Source organism: Trifolium pratense, linkage group LG2, assembly GCF_020283565.1.
Source record: "Trifolium pratense cultivar HEN17-A07 linkage group LG2, ARS_RC_1.1, whole genome shotgun sequence".
NCBI classification, from domain to species: Eukaryota; Viridiplantae; Streptophyta; class Magnoliopsida; order Fabales; family Fabaceae; genus Trifolium; species Trifolium pratense.
In genome coordinates this window covers 59,900,982-59,919,652 of record NC_060060.1, presented here as the reverse complement: position 1 = coordinate 59,919,652, position 18,671 = coordinate 59,900,982, and the positions used below count along the sequence as shown (strand labels likewise).

The 18,671-nt window shown below is 35.8% G+C and overlaps 2 protein-coding genes across 2 annotated transcripts; both read left to right on the top strand.

Annotated features, from left to right (window-relative positions):
* Positions 1 to 4,315: 4,315 nt before the first annotated feature.
* On the top strand, positions 4,316 to 14,934 carry LOC123909252 (starch synthase 1, chloroplastic/amyloplastic). Its single transcript, XM_045960058.1, has 15 exons — positions 4,316 to 4,869; positions 10,051 to 10,409; positions 10,554 to 10,631; positions 10,729 to 10,853; positions 11,178 to 11,259; positions 11,772 to 11,945; positions 12,062 to 12,143; positions 12,511 to 12,602; positions 12,686 to 12,748; positions 12,855 to 12,944; positions 13,427 to 13,551; positions 13,650 to 13,758; positions 13,839 to 13,909; positions 14,056 to 14,095; positions 14,318 to 14,934. Exons 1-15 carry the CDS (start codon positions 4,548 to 4,550, stop codon positions 14,471 to 14,473), a joined length of 1,968 nt encoding a protein of 655 aa, XP_045816014.1. The 5' UTR covers positions 4,316 to 4,547; the 3' UTR covers positions 14,474 to 14,934.
* A 2,039-nt stretch (positions 14,935 to 16,973) lies between these two features.
* On the top strand, positions 16,974 to 18,302 carry LOC123909251 (phytolongin Phyl2.2). The gene has a single exon (XM_045960057.1). The coding sequence runs from the start codon at positions 17,270 to 17,272 to the stop codon at positions 17,957 to 17,959; it is 690 nt and encodes a 229-aa protein (XP_045816013.1). The 5' UTR covers positions 16,974 to 17,269; the 3' UTR covers positions 17,960 to 18,302.
* Positions 18,303 to 18,671: the final 369 nt, after the last annotated feature.

Genomic DNA, 18,671 nt, shown 5'->3' with positions numbered 1-18,671 from the left:
CTTTATGATAAAATAACTTATAAAATTACAATTTTCACCAGTGTGAACTTACAAATACCGTAAAACTTAATTTATATTGCATAATCTGTTTGCATAAGCTTAAAAAAAGCTGGGCCAAACGGACCCTAATAATATGTTAATGCTCGTACCAATAATAAATTAATCTAAGTGGTAAAAGTTTTGGATCCCCTAATCAAGTGATCAGAAGTTCAATTCCTGAATACTCGTGTATGAAAAAATTCAATTAAAACCACCTTGTTTATCACATATGTTGCTTCTAGACAAAGATTAATCATCACTGTCACGGATATAATACGGTAAAAAAATCTTATATTCATAGAAAAGAAACACCTAAATTTCATATTTTGACATCTTCAAAAATAGGTAGATTACACTTGCCCGTGTATTGTTGTGCTACTGCTATGCTTGTTATGCAGGTTCTGTTTTGTGTTATAGAGGTGCAGCTTCGTGATTTCAAATTTGTTAGAGTAGATGGTTGCATTCTGGTTGTATTGATTTAGTACAGTGATTGCGCTGTTTTTGTTCCATTGTTGAAAGGGAGGACTCTGTTGTATCATACTGTTGTTTTGTGAATTAGCACTTCTTGTGCTTATTTCACTTATTAATCTATTTTGCTTTTCCAAAAAAAAAGAGTTATCCTTTATCTTTGCAATGTACCGTCAATCAGCTTCATGGTTGTTATCATAATGTATCATAAGCAGTGGTGGTGAAGTTAAAGTATATTGGTCTATTGTTAAGCTTCAGAGGTATCAGTGTGAGTAGATAGTTTTCTTGTCCTTACTGTAGTAGTGGTAGACTTGCCTATGCCGGAAAAGCAGATCATAAAGGTGTTAACTCAGAGGAAAGCTTTGGATTATGGTATCTTGATTGCAATTGTGCAGATCATTGGGGGATGTATTTGCTTGATAGTGAACTAAATGACTGACCTCAGTGTCGTGTTGTAAGAGTGTATTTGGCTTCAGCCTTATGCTGAGATGATACTGCAAATATCTACAGGAGGCAAACATTTTAGGGGCAGGTTTCATTGCAAAACAAAAACCTAGCTATGCATTGAGGAGTATTTGGAACTCTAGACAAATATTGTTGAGAGGGTGTAGGTGGGTGATTGGAGATGGAAATTGTGTGAATGTTATGCCACAAAGGCCCCAAGTGTATAGTTTGTAGGTGAAGGATTTGATAGTGGAAGGGGAGAGGAGATGGAACGTGGAAAAAATTGATGAGATTTTTCCACTCACTATAGCTCATGAGATATTGAGATTGTATCGATACCGTTATTACCGTCGGTGCAAGCGGATATGTTAATATGGAATGATGATAAGAATGGATTGTACTCGGTGAAGGGAGGGTATAATATGGTCATGAAGGAGTTGTTACTAATTCTAGTAATCAGGAGAACGAGCAGTGGTCCGACCTGTGGAAAGTGAATGTGCCGTCGAAAACTCGTCATTTGATTTAGCGACTATGCAGGGGCTGTATTCCGACGCGACAAAAATTAATTCAGCGTCACGTGGATTGTGTGATGCATTGTCTTTATGTGATGAGGATATTGAAGATGAAGCTCATGTTTTTCTGAACTGTGTAGCTGTTTGTGCTAGATTATTGCAAGCAGACAACAACAATTTGTTAACGTTGCAGATTTTATATTCGATGTTTGCAGGTATGTTGAGAGGAACAAAGTTGGGCGTGTTGCTATTCTTGTGTGGTGTATTTGGCAAAACTGCAACGATTGGATTTGGTAGGCCTGAGCATCGGTCGGTTTCGGTCGGGTTCGGGCCGAAAATCACTAAATCGATAAAAACCGAAACCATTTAATTTGGACCCAATCCCGACTGTCTATATCTTCGGTTTGTTCGGGTTCGGGTCATACGGGTGGCGGGTTGAACGAGCCGGTTATTACGGGTTAGATCGAAACTTTGTTTACATCTAAAACTCCTTCATTATCCAAAAATTCTTAATTTTCGAATAGTTTAATACCTCGTACACAATGCAACAAAAGATAGACGAAGTAAATTAAAAAACAAAGAGGGCAGTTACTTTCTTTCAATATGTAGATCTAAAGACAATAAAATATCAAGTAGAAGAGACGTAGAAATTAAAATAGATCTAGAATATATATTAGAATATCTTTTTCACCTTCTTTATCACCATATTATTAATTATAAGCTTTGTAAAATATAACATTTTTATCTTATATCAAAGATGGATAAAAATAACAAAGAGAAGAGTATATTAGATTGAAAGGGAGAGAAGGAAAAAAATTAATTTGCATCTAATGGTTGTTCGGTCGGTTTCGGTTATGGAGAGATAGAATTTTAGAGACCCGCACCCGCTCGTATGCAACCGTTCATGCCCGGTTTTTCGCAATTTGTTGACCCGAGACCCGACCCGCACCCGACTGAATGCTTCAATGTGTTGTCGGTTATATCGGTTTCGAGTCGGGTCTCGGATTCATGCTCACCCCTAGGATTTGGAATGGTCATAAGCGTGATGCTCTTCAGTTGGGACAACAAGCTTATGTTATGTGGCAAGAGTGGTTTACTAAAAAATAACAGAATGTACTGTAATGTTAGTCCTCGAATGCAAGAAGGCGAGTCATGGATAAAGCCATCACAAGGGTGGATCAAATGTAACATTGATGCGGGTTCAGTGGCGTCTCCAAGTTTTAGGAGACTCTGTGCAAAATATAAAAGTGGCGATCATTAATAAAAATATAATTTTTTAAAAAAAGATTATCAATTTAAATTGCATATAATATATAAAAAAATCATTCTTGTAAACAAATAAATTATCAATATTAAATCAATTGCATTAAATTAAATGGAACAAGAAATACAAAATAATTATCTTTGTATATAGTGTCAAAAAGTAACATCCTAATCTAAGATTAAATTTTATGCAAAGATTAAAATGTACTAGAACTATATATATTTACGAGTATAGCTAACTAATTATCTATTGATACTCATATGATATTTTATGAACATTAACAATATATAACTATTATTTTAGGGCCTAAAAATTAATCTATTAATATACATTTGATATTTTATAGGTATAAATAATATATAAGTAATATTATAGGAACTCAAAATTTTGAGTTGGGGCTCTCAAAATTTTGAGATCCGGTACCGTCGCGCACCCCGCATGTGTGCGAGACGCCTCTGTGCGGGTTTCCATAGTGCGCAAGGAATTACTTCTTGGGCGTGTTGTGCTCGTGATTATGAAGGGATCTTCATCCAAGCTCAAACAGGTTGGAAGCAGGCTGCTATGACTATGATAGTGACAGAGGGAGAAGGAATGACTTTGCTTGAAGGAATATATGTGGCAATTAATAATGGTTGGGAGTGTGTTGTATTTGAAACTGACTCTCAATTACTAGTAGACCATTCATGCTAATATTGTAGGAATTTCAGAGTTTGGCTCTATAATTTCAAGCATTAGAAATAGTTTGACTTTTTTTTTTCCATATGTCGGCACTTGCAAGTTAGCGGTATCAGAATAAATACATAGTACATCCGAATTAGGGACCAGACCAGACAGAGACTAGCTAAAAAAGAGGTTGGGACACAGTGCTACCGTATGAGGCTACCAATAATATACCAGAATCATACTACTAGTATTTATAGACTGAATTGTTACGGATTAAAAAAAATAATGATTTTGGTCTAAAATAAAAGATTAATTTTTAGAGATTTTTAGAAAAGTTGAATTTATTTTGTGTTTGTTTATTATAATAAAAATTAATTTTTTTAAATAAAATAATTTTTAGTTTGTTTGGATACAACTTATAAAAATAATTTTTTTAATTACAAATAATTTTCTTATTTTAACCTTTCCTTTCTTTCTCCTCTAAAAAAAATCTATTATTTTATAAGCTACTCTTAGTAGCTTCTCATTTTTAGCTGTTTTATGATTATTTTTAGCTTCTGATTATTTTAAAAATCTATAACAAACATATGCAAAACAATTAAAAGTTATTATTTTTATAAAAAAAGTGATTTTTTTTCTAAAATAAGCTATAACAAACGACCTCTAATTATTAGTCGGTTTAACGATGATTGACGCTGAATTGTTAGTTGGTTCAGTGGTTTGAAGCTAAATTTGATAGGAAATGACCACGATTCAATTCCCGCAATTACAATAAGAAGAGGATTGAAACCGAAACTACTAAATTGCAGAACTGACTTCGAACCTCATTAAACTGATATGGTGGCGAAAGAAGAAAAAAAATATAGAAAGAAAAAAAAAAATGATGTCGATAGAGGTAAAATCTAGAGTTTTTTTAGGTATTGGCTGTTTTCTCTTTCCAATCCATATCTATAAATTCAGGCGTCACACGTCATCCATCGTCTCATGTGATCCGTGCATTTTTCTTCTCTTCAACTCTGTTTCTTTCTCTTCACACTCACACCACACACTACTCTCTCTACTATTATACACACAACAACACAAACACTTTCTCTTTCCTTCTTTGTCTCTTCACGATCCCTTTCCTCCTACATTGGTCTTCGTCCTTTCGAATCCCTATGGAGTCTCTTGAACTCCTCCCTCGTCTGTTATTCCTCCATCACCATCCTCGCGCATCATCTTCAACTCGACTTCATACCACCAACACACGATTCTTACCTCAACTGGGTTTTCCTTCTAAGCTTAAAAAAGCTACTAAAAATGCTACCTTGCGATCAATCTCTGGTGATACTGATGGTGGTTCCACCGCTTCACAAGATGGACCTGTTTCATTCGAAGATGAAACCCAACAACGTGATGAAGATAGGGCTCTTTTATTGTCTAGAGAAATTGATGATTATGGTTCTCTTGTTGGCTTTCGCTTCAATTCTTCTAACTCTGGTGTGTCCCTGTGTGCCTTTCTTTTTCATTCCCTCTTTGCTAAATTCTTGTTATTTTTATATATGCATATTACTATGTAATTGAAATTCTTTTGCTAGGCTTTTTCAAATCCTGTTTAATTCAAAATTATAGACAATTAGTGTATTTTAATGTTGTAATGGCAAATAATGACCCTGCATACCCAATTTCCCATCAAATTTTAGATGAGGTTCATTTTTTTAGGAATTGCCAAATAGGAGATATTTGTATTTTGTAATCCTATATTAGTTGTTACTTGTTAGGATTTTCTCCACCAACAATGGATTGGTACAAGTGCCAGGGGATTTGTTCCCCTTAAGTCAGTGGCCAGGATTCAATCTCTGACTCTTGCATATGGAGAAAATTCGTGGGTGAGATGGGTAGTTCAACGGATTGAATTGGTTGAACTTAGGGTTAAAGAGTTAGAGGTCCAGAGTAATGAGAAAAAACCTAACATAACAATTAACATACTAAAAATTTGCCATTCAAGAAAAAAATATGGAGAAAATTCGGTTTGAAGTGAAGAACTCACCTTCTATACCCAATTGGTTACCCGGTGGTGAAAAATTTGTACCTATAACATGGTAACAAAAAAAAAAGTTAGTGTTGTAAATAAATAGTAAATATTCTATTATTAGGAGTAATCTTCTATTAGTAATTTGTATTTGGCCCATGAGCCCATTAGGTTAGAATAGCCTATATAAACACATTAGTGATTGTAAATTATTCATAACTTGTAATATAATAATATATTCAGTTTTCACATGGTATCAGAGCTCTCGTTCTTTGAGGGCCTTGCTTCCGCATAAACCCTAGCCGCCTTCATTGCGGTCATAAACCCTAACTGCCTTCATTGCAGGATTAGGATTTGTTACTACTGCCTTTATTGCAGTTTCAGCAAACAGTTGCGAAATCACTGTTCACGTGGTACTGTTCATCCACGACACTGTTCACGTGCGTACTGTTCATAGCAGTACTGTGCGTCACTGTTCATTCGGAAAAAAAAAACTTGGATTTTTTGCTATTTTGTTCTCCTTATTAAGACAATCACATGACATCGGTCAATATGTCAAAAAAAGGATTTGTTCCACTCAACCAAGATGAAATAAAGAGGTTGAAATCTTTTCTTAGTGAATTGGAGACACCAACAACGGTTACAACTTCTCTGGCATATTCAGGTATGTTTCCGTTTCCACTTTCTCTTGGTAAGTCTCAATTTTCTGTTGGATTTAATGCTTCGGATAAACCCTATAACCAATATTGGATACTGGATTCTGGAGCCACTGACCACATGACACCCTTACCCACACAATTTTCCACTTATTCACCTTGTCTCAGTAACAAGAAAATATCCACAGCAGATGGTACCCTTTTAACTGTAGCAGGTCAAGGAGATATCCAAATAAGTCCATCTATAATCCTACGAAATGTCCTTCACATTCCCAAATTGTCTACTAGCCTAATTTCCATACAAAAACTCACCAAAAACCTATCATGTAATGCTATTTTTTATGACAATGCTTGTGTTTTTCAAGATAAGCATTCGGGGAGGACAATTGGAAATGCGAAAGAATTGAATGGTCTTTATTACTTGGATAACCAAAATCTCCCCCCAAATCCACTCAACAACAACAACTCACTTTTTTCGGAATCAATTAAGACCAACAGGGAGAAAGTCTTTCTATACCACCGTCGCCTTGGTCATCCTTCATTTAGAGTCATGAAACAAATATTTCCTTCCTTTTTTAAAAATTTAGATGTTGAGAGTCTTTGTTGTGAGGTGTGTGAACTTGCTAAACACAAACGTGCCTCTTTCCCGGTCAGTAACAAAGTGAGTACTTCTCCATTTTATTTAATTCATACTGATGTGTGGGGTCCTTCTAATGTTCCAAATATATCGGGTGCTCGATGGTTTGTAACCTTCATCGATGATTGCACTCGGGTTACATGGGTCTACTTACTAAGACAAAAGTCCGAGGTTACCTCTGTGTTTCTACATTTTTTCTCATTGGTAAAAAACCAGTTTGGAGTGAGTATTAAGAGGGTTAGGTCTGATAATGCCAAAGATTACTTCAATCAAGGACTTAATTCCTTTTGTCAAAAAGAGGGTATTATTCATGAGTCCTCTTGTGTCAAAACACCCCAACAAAATGGGATTGCTGAGAGAAAAAACAGGCATTTGTTAGATCAAACACGTGCTATATTATTCCAAAATAAGGTTCCCAAGAAGTATTGGGGAGAGGCGGTTTTAACCGCATCGTATCTCATAAATCGTTTACCTTCCAGTGTCCTTGCCTCTAAAACTCCTATGGAGGTTCTATCCTCATTTTATCCTGATGTGTCCACCTCTTGTAATCTCATTCCTAGAATATTTGGGTGTAAGTCGTTCGTCCATATCCATAGTGATGGTAGAGGGAAACTTGATCCTAGAGCCTTAAAGTGTGTCTTTATAGGGTATTCTTCCACCCAAAAGGGTTACAAATGTTATCATCCACCGTCTCATAAATTCTTTGTCTCCCGAGATGTCACCTTCCATGAACATGAAAGTAACTTCATTCAAACTCATCTTCAGGGGGAGAGCACAAGTAAGGAAGATGAGTCTCTTATACTCCCTGACCTTAATTTCGGGCCAGAAGTTGAGGCTGAAACTAGAGGTGACAATGTTGAGACTGAAATTGATCTTGAAAATATTGAAACTAAAGTTGACAATGTTGAGACTGAAATTGATTCTGAGAAAGATGAAAATGTTGGTGTTGATGTGAGATATGGGAAGAATTTAGTATACACAAGAAAAAAGACCATTCCTGAATCTACTCATATCCATGAGTCCGATCCAACATTACATGAGGTAACTTTCCTTGACCCTTCAAACTCTAGTGATTCAATTTCAGAATTTTCTCATACCCAGGAACCAGAATCTAGCTCAACCATACAAAGGGAACCAGAATCCATTCTGATAAAACATAAAAACCCAAAATCCAGAGAAATAACACCAGTAGGCTCTAAAGATTTACATCTCCCAATTGCCCATAGGAAAAATACTAGAACCTGCACCAACAAGCCACTTTACCCTCTATCCAATTACTTATGCTTTAAACAATTATCAACTACCCATAAAGCCTTCCTCACAAGTCTAAACACTACCACAATACCTACTTCCTTGTCTGAGGCATTGTCTGACAGGAAATGGAAACAAGCCATGGATTTGGAAATGGAGGCACTTGATAAGAACAATACTTGGGAATTGGTCTCTCTACCAAATGGAAAGAAACCTGTAGGGTGCAAATGGGTATACACTGTAAAATACAAGGCTGATGGATCTATTGAGAGGTACAAGGCAAGATTGGTAGCCAAAGGGTTCACTCAGACTTATGGAATAGATTACTCTGAGACATTTGCTCCAGTTGCAAAAATGAACACTGTTAGGGTGATATTATCTTTAGCAGCTAATTACAATTGGAACTTGCAGCAATTTGATGTAAAAAATGCTTTCCTTCATGGAGAACTTGAAGAAGAGATCTACATGGATGTACCCCCTGGATATCGTGAAGATATTGCTGCCAACACCGTGTGTAAGTTAAAAAAGGCTTTATATGGACTAAAGCAATCACCACGAGCTTGGTTTGGAAGATTCACCAAAGTTATGGTTGGTTTGGGCTTCAAACAAAGTCAAGGAGACCATACTTTATTTGTTAAACACTCTAAGTCAGGGGGAGTCACAGTGTTATTGGTGTATGTGGACGACATTATCGTAACAGGCGATATGAAGAGGAGCAGCAAATGTTAAGTCAACACTTAGCCAAGGAATTTGAGATTAAGACCTTGGGAAAATTGAAGTATTTTTTGGGAATAGAAGTGGCTCACTCTAAGAAAGGAATTTTCATATCCCAACAAAAATACATTACCGACCTTTTGCAAGAGACTGGCAAGACAGCATGCAAGCCTGCATGTACACCAATTGATCCAAATATAAAGTTGGGGAATGCAGAAGAAGATGTTGCGGTTAATAAGGAAAGGTATCAAAGATTGGTCGGCAAACTAATATATTTATCACATACTAGACCTGATGTTGCTTTTGCTGTAAGCTTGGTCAGCCAATTCATGCACCAACCAAAGGAGATTCATCTACAAGCTGCACTCCGAATTGTTCAATATTTGAAAGGAACTCCAGGTAGAGGAATTTTGTTCGAACGAAATGGAAGTGTGGGACTTGAAGCATATACTGATGCTGACTATGCAGGGTCAATTGTGGATAGGAGATCAACTACAGGATATTGCACTTTTTTAGGTGGAAATCTTGTGACTTGGAAGAGTAAAAAACAAAGTGTGGTATCCAGATCTAGTGCTGAAGCAGAGTTCAGGGCAATGGCACAAGGTATATGTGAATTACTATGGCTGAAAAGCATCTTGGAAGACTTGAGGATAAAGAGTGATGAACCAATGAAACTCTATTGTGATAATAAATCTGCTATTAGCATAGCTCATAATCCAGTGCAACATGATAGGACCAAACATATTGAAGTTGACCGACACTTCATCAAAGAAAAATTAGATAGTGGTCTAATTTGCACTCCATATGTCTCTTCCCAAGGCAACCTTGCAGATCTTCTAACGAAGGGGCTGAACGGCAATAACTTTGAAAGAATTGTTTCCAAGTTGGGAATGATAAATATTCATTCACCAGCTTGAGGGGGAGTGTTGTAAATAAATAGTAAATATTCTATTATTAGGAGTAATCTTCTATTAGTAATTTGTATTTGGCCCATGAGCCCATTAGGTTAGAATAGCCTATATAAACACATTAGTGATTGTAAATTATTCATAACTTGTAATATAATAATATATTCAGTTTTCACAGTTAGGATGTTCTCCTCTATCCGTACTTGAACCCGGTCCTTTAACTCATTCAACTACTTTAATTCTTAACCTTATACCAGTTGAGCTAGCCAACCCCTAGATGATGCTATTGTTATAGGAGTGTTGAGGTCTTTTATAGAAGGAACATAGGGTTGGAGAGAGAAGGTACTGTGGCTACCGTGGCTTCAAATCAACACTAATATTTCTAACAACTAATTACCAATGTTTATAGTTTTAAACAAAAATTATGCTACTGTTATGATTTTTTGGCTTGAGATGAAGAGTTGATGAGAGCATTACATGCAGGGAAAACTAATGGCATTCAAGGGGATTTAAGGAGTGGTGAAGTTGAAAAACCGGATGTTGAGAGTGTAGAAGAAGAGAAGGCCAAGACTGGAGTGACCTATAACATTGTTTTTGTTACATCTGAAGCTGCACCCTATTCTAAGACCGGTGGCCTTGCGGATGTTTGTGGTTCTTTGCCAATAGCACTGGCTGGTCGTGGACACCGTGTTATGGTTATCTCTCCCAGATACATACATGGTACTGCCGCAGATAGTAAGTTTTCTAAAGCAGTTGATCTTGGTAGTCCTGTCAGTGTATTTTGCTTTGGAGGTGCTCAAGAAGTTGGTTTTTACCACGAGTATAGAGAAGGTGTTGATTGGGTAAGAACCTCCTTATCTTTGTCCTTTTCTTTTTGTTTTAGGCATTTTCTACTTTTGGATTTAATTTTTCTTGCATCGTAGCATAGCATCTACTTTGTCCATGTGTTGACGATACTCAGTTCTGTACTGCATCACTGTTTTTAGGTATTTGTGGATCACCCTTCATTCCATAGACCAGGGAATCCTTATGGGGACAAGCATGGGACTTTTAAGGATAATCAGGTAAAATCTTACTTCTAGCATTGATGCTAGTTTATCGTTCTACTTCCATCCCTGATATATGAATAATAATACATTTCCTTCTTGTTTGGTTTTACAGTTTCGGTTCACTTTACTTTCCCATGCAGCATGTGAAGCCCCATTAGTGCTTCCATTGGGAGGTTACACTTATGGAGAAAAATGTCTATTCCTCGTAAATGATTGGCATGCCAGCCTAGTTTCAGTGTATGCATGCCTACCTTTAATCTTTTTCTTTTCCATTGACGAGATACTATTTTCCCCAAGCATGATATCTGTCAAAGTTTATATTAAAATATTTGAACAAATATTTTTTTTAAATACTAGTATATTTTTTCTAATGACTCCCTAAAGTCATGCAATTTGCTATTTATTTGGTAATCTCATTCTTCCTTATTTTCATATACTATTTTTGATTACGCATCGTCGTGGCATGTTAATTTTTACATTTTAAGTTTTATTTAAAGCTTATTGTGATTTATCCGAGTTGATACCGCCTTACTGAGCATGAGCACTACTACTGGTTTGCAGACTTTTGGCAGCAAAGTATCGTCCATATGGAGTATATAAGGATGCACGTAGTATATTAGTGATTCACAATATTGCACACCAGGTAAGTTAATTTATTTATTTTTATGTTTTGGAGGTGTTTCTAGGCAATAGCATCGATAATAGTATGCTTTTGATCTCTACTCTTTCTCAAATGAGCTTTCGAGCTTCAACAACAGAACAAGATTCTCTAATCTCTATTAGTTCAAATATATGCTTTCAACAAACACTCCTTCAGCTTTTCTCTCGTTGACAGTTATTCAGCCACCTTGTATAAATCAGATCATAGGATGCTCATATGTGCATTTATTTTGAAGTTAATAAACATAAAATATAATCTTGCTGGTCTATTTCATATTAAAGATGCTCGTATGTGGTAGTGAACAGTACGGATAGTGATTTTGTCTTTGATCTGTGATGCCACAAATAGGATAAATAATGTTTAGTTGAATGTAATTTATATCTACACAAGAAATTTGTGACGAGTTCATGTCAAAACAGTGGAAGCATTAACCTATATAATTAGTTTAGGTTTGTTAAATCTGCAAAGACGCTGATAAATATGTTTATTGTTAGGGAGTTGAACCTGCAATTACATATAGCAACTTGGGGTTGCCTCAAGATTGGTATGGAGCATTGGGATGGGTATTCCCTACTTGGGCGAGGACGCATGCTCTTGACACAGGTGAAGCTGTCAATTTTCTAAAAGGCGCCATTGTTACATCTGATCGGATAGTAACAGTAAGCAAGGTAATTAATACTTCATATCACTTACTTTCTTCTGTTCATCATAGTGGATACTCGATACAAATTTTAAATCACCCACCAAATGTTTAATGGCTTAAAGGCATGCCTTCGTTTTCCAGGGCTATTCTTGGGAGATAACAACTAATGAAGGTGGATTTGGTCTACATGAGATATTACGTGATAGAAAAAGTATTCTCAGCGGTATGTGTGTTTGCATTATTTTTCTTGTTCATACATTTTCAAGATTATGCCATGAAAGATTTAGTATGGACTAGGTACTTTTTTAATTGATGAACTCCTGAAGGAACTATAAAACATGAGTTTGGGGATAAATAATTCCTTTCCGTGAAAATTCACATCTCCAATAAAGTTGTAGTCTTGTAGATTATATTTGGTACATCTGTTGTAAATGTTGATATCGGACAATAATAGCAGCTAGGTTGACTTGCAAATTAGGATTGCTCGAAAATTCAGTTCAACTGTCTCTTCTGATCCAGTTCTTATCAATTTTTTTACTGAATGATTTAACGATGATGCTCAAACTTGTAATGGTTTTACTATTCACTAGGGATTACAAATGGAATTGATGTTACTGAATGGGACCCATCATCTGATGAACACATTGCCAGCAACTATTCTGCTGATGATCTTTCTGGGAAGGTTGCTATAATATTTCACTGTATCGCTGTCTCCCATATATATTTAGCCGAACTTTTCTTAACCTAATTATCGTTAATGGACAGGTGAAATGCAAGATTGCCTTGCAGAAGGAATTGGGTCTTCCAGTGAGGCCTGATTGTCCGATGGTAAGTTCATGTTATCTACTTGGTAAAAATTCTTTCTCACTCTTATCTTGTATTGATCGTGGCTGAAACAATTTTTATTTTGACAACACGTGGCTGAAACATGTAGATTGGATTCGTTGGAAGACTTGATTACCAGAAAGGTATTGACCTGATTCGCCAGGCGATTCCAGAGCTTATGAAAGATGATGTTCAGTTTGTAAGTGATTTTGTAAATTAGTTTAATAAGAAAGGCACTCTTAGTCTTGGCGTTCACTCTTAGTCTTAGGATATAATATAATAATATAGGGTTCAGTAGTTTTTTATTGCTGTAAAATTGGTAAAATATGATTTTGGTCCCTATTAATATTGTATTCGTTTTTAATCCCTACACTTAACAAAATTAGTGTTGAGTCCCTCATCAAGCTCTTACCAGGGCTGTAAGTACATAATGTTTATCTTTGAAGGACTAAAATGCATAAATGTTTATAGAGAGACTAAAATCAACATTTTCCCAATTTTATAGGACCAGGTAATTGATCAGTTTTGAAAATGTAGCTTCTTTCCTTGTATGAATAATTTTATCTGAGAGTATATTTGGGTCCACTATAATTGATAGATATGAAGTATACATTTTAAGGAATATATGTTGTATTAGTGGCGTTTTATATTATCAGGCTCTAATTTTTTTTCTTTTTTCAGGTAATGCTTGGTTCTGGAAACCCTGTTTATGAAGACTGGATGAGAGCGACAGAATCAATTTATAAAGATAAATTCCGGGGTTGGGTTGGATTTAATGTTCCAGTATCTCATAGAATAACAGCAGGGTAAATCCATAATTATGTATCTTCTATCTTCTATAGAATAATCGCATCCATAATTATGTATCCATTATTTATTTTTAATTTATTCCTTCTATGATCAGCTGCGATATACTGTTAATGCCATCCACGTTCGAGCCCTGTGGACTAAATCAGTTGTATGCAATGAGATACGGAACTATACCAGTGGTTCACGAAACTGGGGGACTAAGAGTAAGTCAAGAAATTATGAAGCAATTTACTAGTTCAAAATTATTTCTTTGCATTGACGCCTTTGATTTGTTGTTTTGCAGGATACTGTTCAAACTTTTAATCCATTTGCTGCAGGAAGCAACGCCGAAGGATGCAATGCGGAAGGCACAGGGTACGTTGATATTCATAAGCTTGGATTTGTTTTCCCTTAAGTTGTCGCTTTTTCTTAATAAACCTCGGTACCATACAACTCTATTGTCCGAGCGAAATAACAGTTAATTTCAGATTGGTTGACATTGTTTTAAATTTCATCAACAGGTGGACATTTACTCCGCTGACAAAGGAGAGTATGTTAGTGGTAAGCATGATCTACATGCAAGTCATTTTTTGTCCATTCAAATTCAATATTTTTATATATAATCATGCTTTGGCAGTGCATTTATATTTCAACATATACAAATTTTATACTCTTTTTTGCAAATTCATGTTGACTTTTCTGTCATATGCCGTGTTATCTTTCGTTGTCATCTTTTATGGTGGTTTTTGTAATCATGGTTTTGACTTTTAGCAATTTTGACAGGCTCTAGGATACGCCATTCAAACATTTAATGAACACAAGTCTTCATGGGAGGGATTGATGAAAAGAGGTATGACTAGAGATTACACGTGGGAAAACGCCGCCACTCAATATGAGCAAATCATCAAGTGGGCATTCATGGATCCACCCTATTGCTGAAAGCATAAATGAAGTTAGCACAAAATTTCAAAGATCAACACAGAATTTTCCTTCAACATCAAAGCCAGTATGACGATTTTCTTGTTCATGATAATGATAAACGGGGCCGAGTGGTAACAGCAAAGTGGCCTTTTTCTCGGCTCATTTGAGATCGGCTGCATGTTGTAATTTTTACTATCGAACACAATTTTTTACTACCATTTGTTGAGGGGGTGCACAGCACATATTATATCTTACCTTTTTTTGCTGTCTGTATTCTATGATAGTAGTACATAAAATCAGCTTAAGTAGTCCTTTTCTTGTGGAATTTTTTATATTGATTATAGGTCCACGTTGTTTGTAACTTATGTATGAAGCAATGGTGAATGTTACTGTACACAATCTTGAGTTTTGGGTCACTCTATAAAAAAATTGCAAAAAGTCTATACTTTTCATAGTTGGAGGATGAATTCTCATTGTCAGTTGGAAGATCTCACCATAAGGGTTATTCTGATGTGATGGAAACGCTACATAAAAAGTTAACTCTCGGTATTTGTTGTGAAAATTTTGTAATTAATTAGTTGTTTAGTTAAACTGTTTAGGGTTATGTTAACTTGTGCCCTAAGGGCACATGTTAAGCTACCTAAAAATAGAAATATAACATTTAATGATAGAAAACATTTAATGTTTAGAGAATTAAATACACTACAAGTTCAATAATTTTTTTCCACATTTATCTCCTTAACATGTGCCCTTAAGGGCACAAGTTAACATTTTCCAACTGTTTATAGCAGTTATTTAGTTTTGGTGCTAAACATGCATTGAAACACGCATTAACGACAAATCAAACATATAATAAATCCTAGGCCCTGAATTATTATGGTGCTATAATAAGGTTTTTCTTCCATTTTGTTCAAAAAAAGGTTTTTCTTCAATTACATCTCCATCAAATTCTTAATATAAAACGTTGATGTCTCAACCTTAATTTAATGTAGCACTCCATTGGCAGCTAATGTGTCATCCTCTTTAATTTATAACATGACGTGTTTTCATAAGAAAAACGGAACTAACATCTTTGTGTAGATGTTGCTTCTCCCAAGTTTGAGATATGATTGAGCGGGAATTGGTTGTCCGCTCCTTCCCTTTCCCTTTCCTCTCCTCCATTAAAATTTTTCTCCTCCTATCCATTGAACCAAACAGATCCTAAGCGAGCTGTACATGCCAAAGGCACTTAGACGCCAAAGACAAGCAATGTGCTAGTAGATAACAAATAGTAAATTGATTGTGCGATCGTACTCGGGGCAAGACCCTCTATTTATAGTGTGTCTCCAAAGTGCTAAACTCTTGGTTGTTGCTGTTTTTAATCTTGAGTTTGAATCATATAAGTCCATATATGGAGCATAGATAAACCCGAGAAGAGTTTTTGTGTATGATCCCTTATCTTACTTGAATGATCCCTTATATTAGGAACAGTTAGATGTCATAGTGCTTATCTCGTGTGGATAACTCCAAGTAGCTAGAAAGATGAAGCATGTTGGTGCTTCTAGATGTTTTGATGCCAATATGAGATGGCATTCGGGGTGAGATTGTGTGTTTTGCCATCTTTGTATCTGGAGTGGGCACCTCGGATATACGTGATGACAGACTCGTTGTTGGATTGAATGATCCTTCCAATGTGTATCTTAGATACTTATGGTCGATATGGTAATAAGGAGTATATTATTACAATAAAAATAATTGTTCTCGACTAGCTGTAGGACATGTGCTCAATCCTTCACCACCCTTAGACTCATTTTTACTAGGACTCATGCTCGCCGGCACTCTCGACCCAGACTTGAACGACCCACGTCAATAGTCCAACCTTCAAACATACCACAACAGACACAAGTAGACGACACTGATAATGTCTGTAGTATGAATCAGTGTCTTAAATGTTAATCAAAAGATTAATGACCTTAATTCCTCTTATCTTCAATGAGGACCCCGCGACCTTGGTACACCCATCAATGTCAACGACTATGCACTGGACCTATACATACTCATCCACATCGATGGTGAGAGGGCATCAAGGTATAAGGTATGTTATCTTATACCTTTTATTGATCACTTTACGCATCTTACTAATTTGAGCACGAAAGTGTTTACAGATACTCTCAATTTTGACTAGAACTGCATAGTTGCGACATGATCAATGCCGACCACATTCTCACATGTTAAAACTCATTTTGATAATTACATATCCAAAAACTGTTTTAATACAAATAATTCAAACTAACATAAATTGATAAGAACCACGTTCATGTTAATGTAGTCAAACAAAATCAGTTGAGTCAAAATCAATTTAATTAAAATCATTTTCCATTAGTTTGTTGTGACCATACAAAAATAGGGGATTTATTAGCTAGACACATGAGGATGAGGTAAGGTAAGGTAAGTTAGAAGAAGTTGGTAATTTAGAAGTCAAGACAGCGATAGTTTGCTGTTGTAACCAAAAATATCCAACCTCATCATCTCATCTTCTATTTGCCCCACCCCTCTCTGTTTTCCTTTACTTCTATTCTCTTCTTTCCACATCTTCATTCCTCTCTCCATCTCTTTCTTTCTTTCTTTTTCTCATTTCCATCTCAAATGAGATCCTCTTCCATCATTCCTAAAATTCACACCAAAACCCTAATTCCAACCTCAATCCTAATTCCACAATGACCCTCACCAAAACCCCAAACACTCAACACACAAAGATTGAATTTTGAAAAACCCCCAAATCTCAATTCATCAATTCATTACCGTTTTCATCATCATAGAGATCAATAATAATAAATGGGTGCTGCTGCAATGGTTTGGAATCCAGACCTAATTCACTATCTATGCATTGCAAAATCAACAACAATCCTTGCACATCACATCAATAGTAATTCCAAAGATTCAAACAACATTGAAACATTAGCATCTAAATGCTTAGAACAATCCCCTCCAAATCATTCTTTTTTCTCTCACACAGTTAATAATCGCACCTACACTTTCCTTATTGAACCCCCCTTCATTCTCTTCGCAATTTTCGATCAAAACCTTCTCAAATCCGACGCACTTCCTTTCCTCAACCGTATCAGATCCTCCCTCACCGAAACCCTCAATAAAAATGAAAACTTTACCCCTTTCTCTCTTCAGCCCCAATTCGATTCTGTTTTCAACGAAACCCTAAATTTATACGATTTATCTTCTAATTCCAGTAACGGGAAGCCTTCGCCGCCGACTACACTTCCTCTACTCGGGAAACAAGGTGAAGGGTTGAAGAAAAAGAAGAGACTTGTTGATGATGGTAAAGAAGCTGCAATGGTGGATTTGACCTCAGACGACGTCGTTTCAGGCTCGTTGAACAATCGTCAGAAAGCAAAGCATATATGGAAGAAACATGTTTGGGTTGTGTTGCTGCTTGATTTGTTTGTTTGTTTGGTTTTGTTTGTGATTTGGTTATGGGTTTGCAGCGGTTTTCAATGCATGACTTATTGAATCAATCAATGATTCAAAAAAGAAGAAAAAATGGAAACTTTTTTTCTTTCTGTTATGTCTTTTTGTCCCTTCTCTGAAGGGATTCTTAGTTTTTGTATAAATGGGGGAAAACCGGTTTCTGTATTAATTGGGGTTTTTGGGTTGCTTCTTTTCATCAGTTTTTTTTCTTTCTTTTTCCTGCCTTTTTTTTCTTTTCATTTTCCCTCCTTTTTTTTCTTGATGAAAATTGCAATCTGAAGATCTTGTTATTTTCCGGTTCCTGGTTTGATCATGTTGTATCTCATACACTGGTGTAAGAATTTGAATATGTTATGGTCAATTGTGCAATATTACAGATTCATCATTTCTGGTGTTTAATGTATGTTCTACATTTTGTGCATTATTGTTACTTAATTTTCCTTAAGGTTTAACATAATTAATGTTTCAGATTTTTCTTATTTCATGAGTTGTCTATGTTGAGTTAAGTTAGCTTAGTTGTGTTTGTTATGCTCTTAGGTGGATATGATCATTTGAATGGGTTAGATGGAGTTGCTTGATGTAATGATAAGGTCTTATTTGAGCAATTAAGGGCTAAACATTTGTATGAGAAATGCTGCTGTTTTCTTAAGCATATATTATCATTCTCTAAATGAAATTCATCTCCCATCAGCTAGGAATATATCCTTGTTAATATGTAGGGAAATGCAGTTCATGAAGCTTTGTTAGTTTGGTT

Coding starts and splice junctions, on each gene's coding strand:
- LOC123909252 (XM_045960058.1), top strand. CDS start 4,548: ATGGAGTCTCTTGAACTCCTCCCTCGTCTGTTATTCCTCCATCACCAT. Junction 12,603..12,685: donor CTGATGATCTTTCTGGGAAG/GTTGCTATAATA, acceptor GTTAATGGACAG/GTGAAATGCAAGATTGCCTT. Junction 14,096..14,317: donor CAAAGGAGAGTATGTTAGTG/GTAAGCATGATC, acceptor CAATTTTGACAG/GCTCTAGGATACGCCATTCA.
- LOC123909251 (XM_045960057.1), top strand. CDS start 17,270: ATGGGTGCTGCTGCAATGGTTTGGAATCCAGACCTAATTCACTATCTA.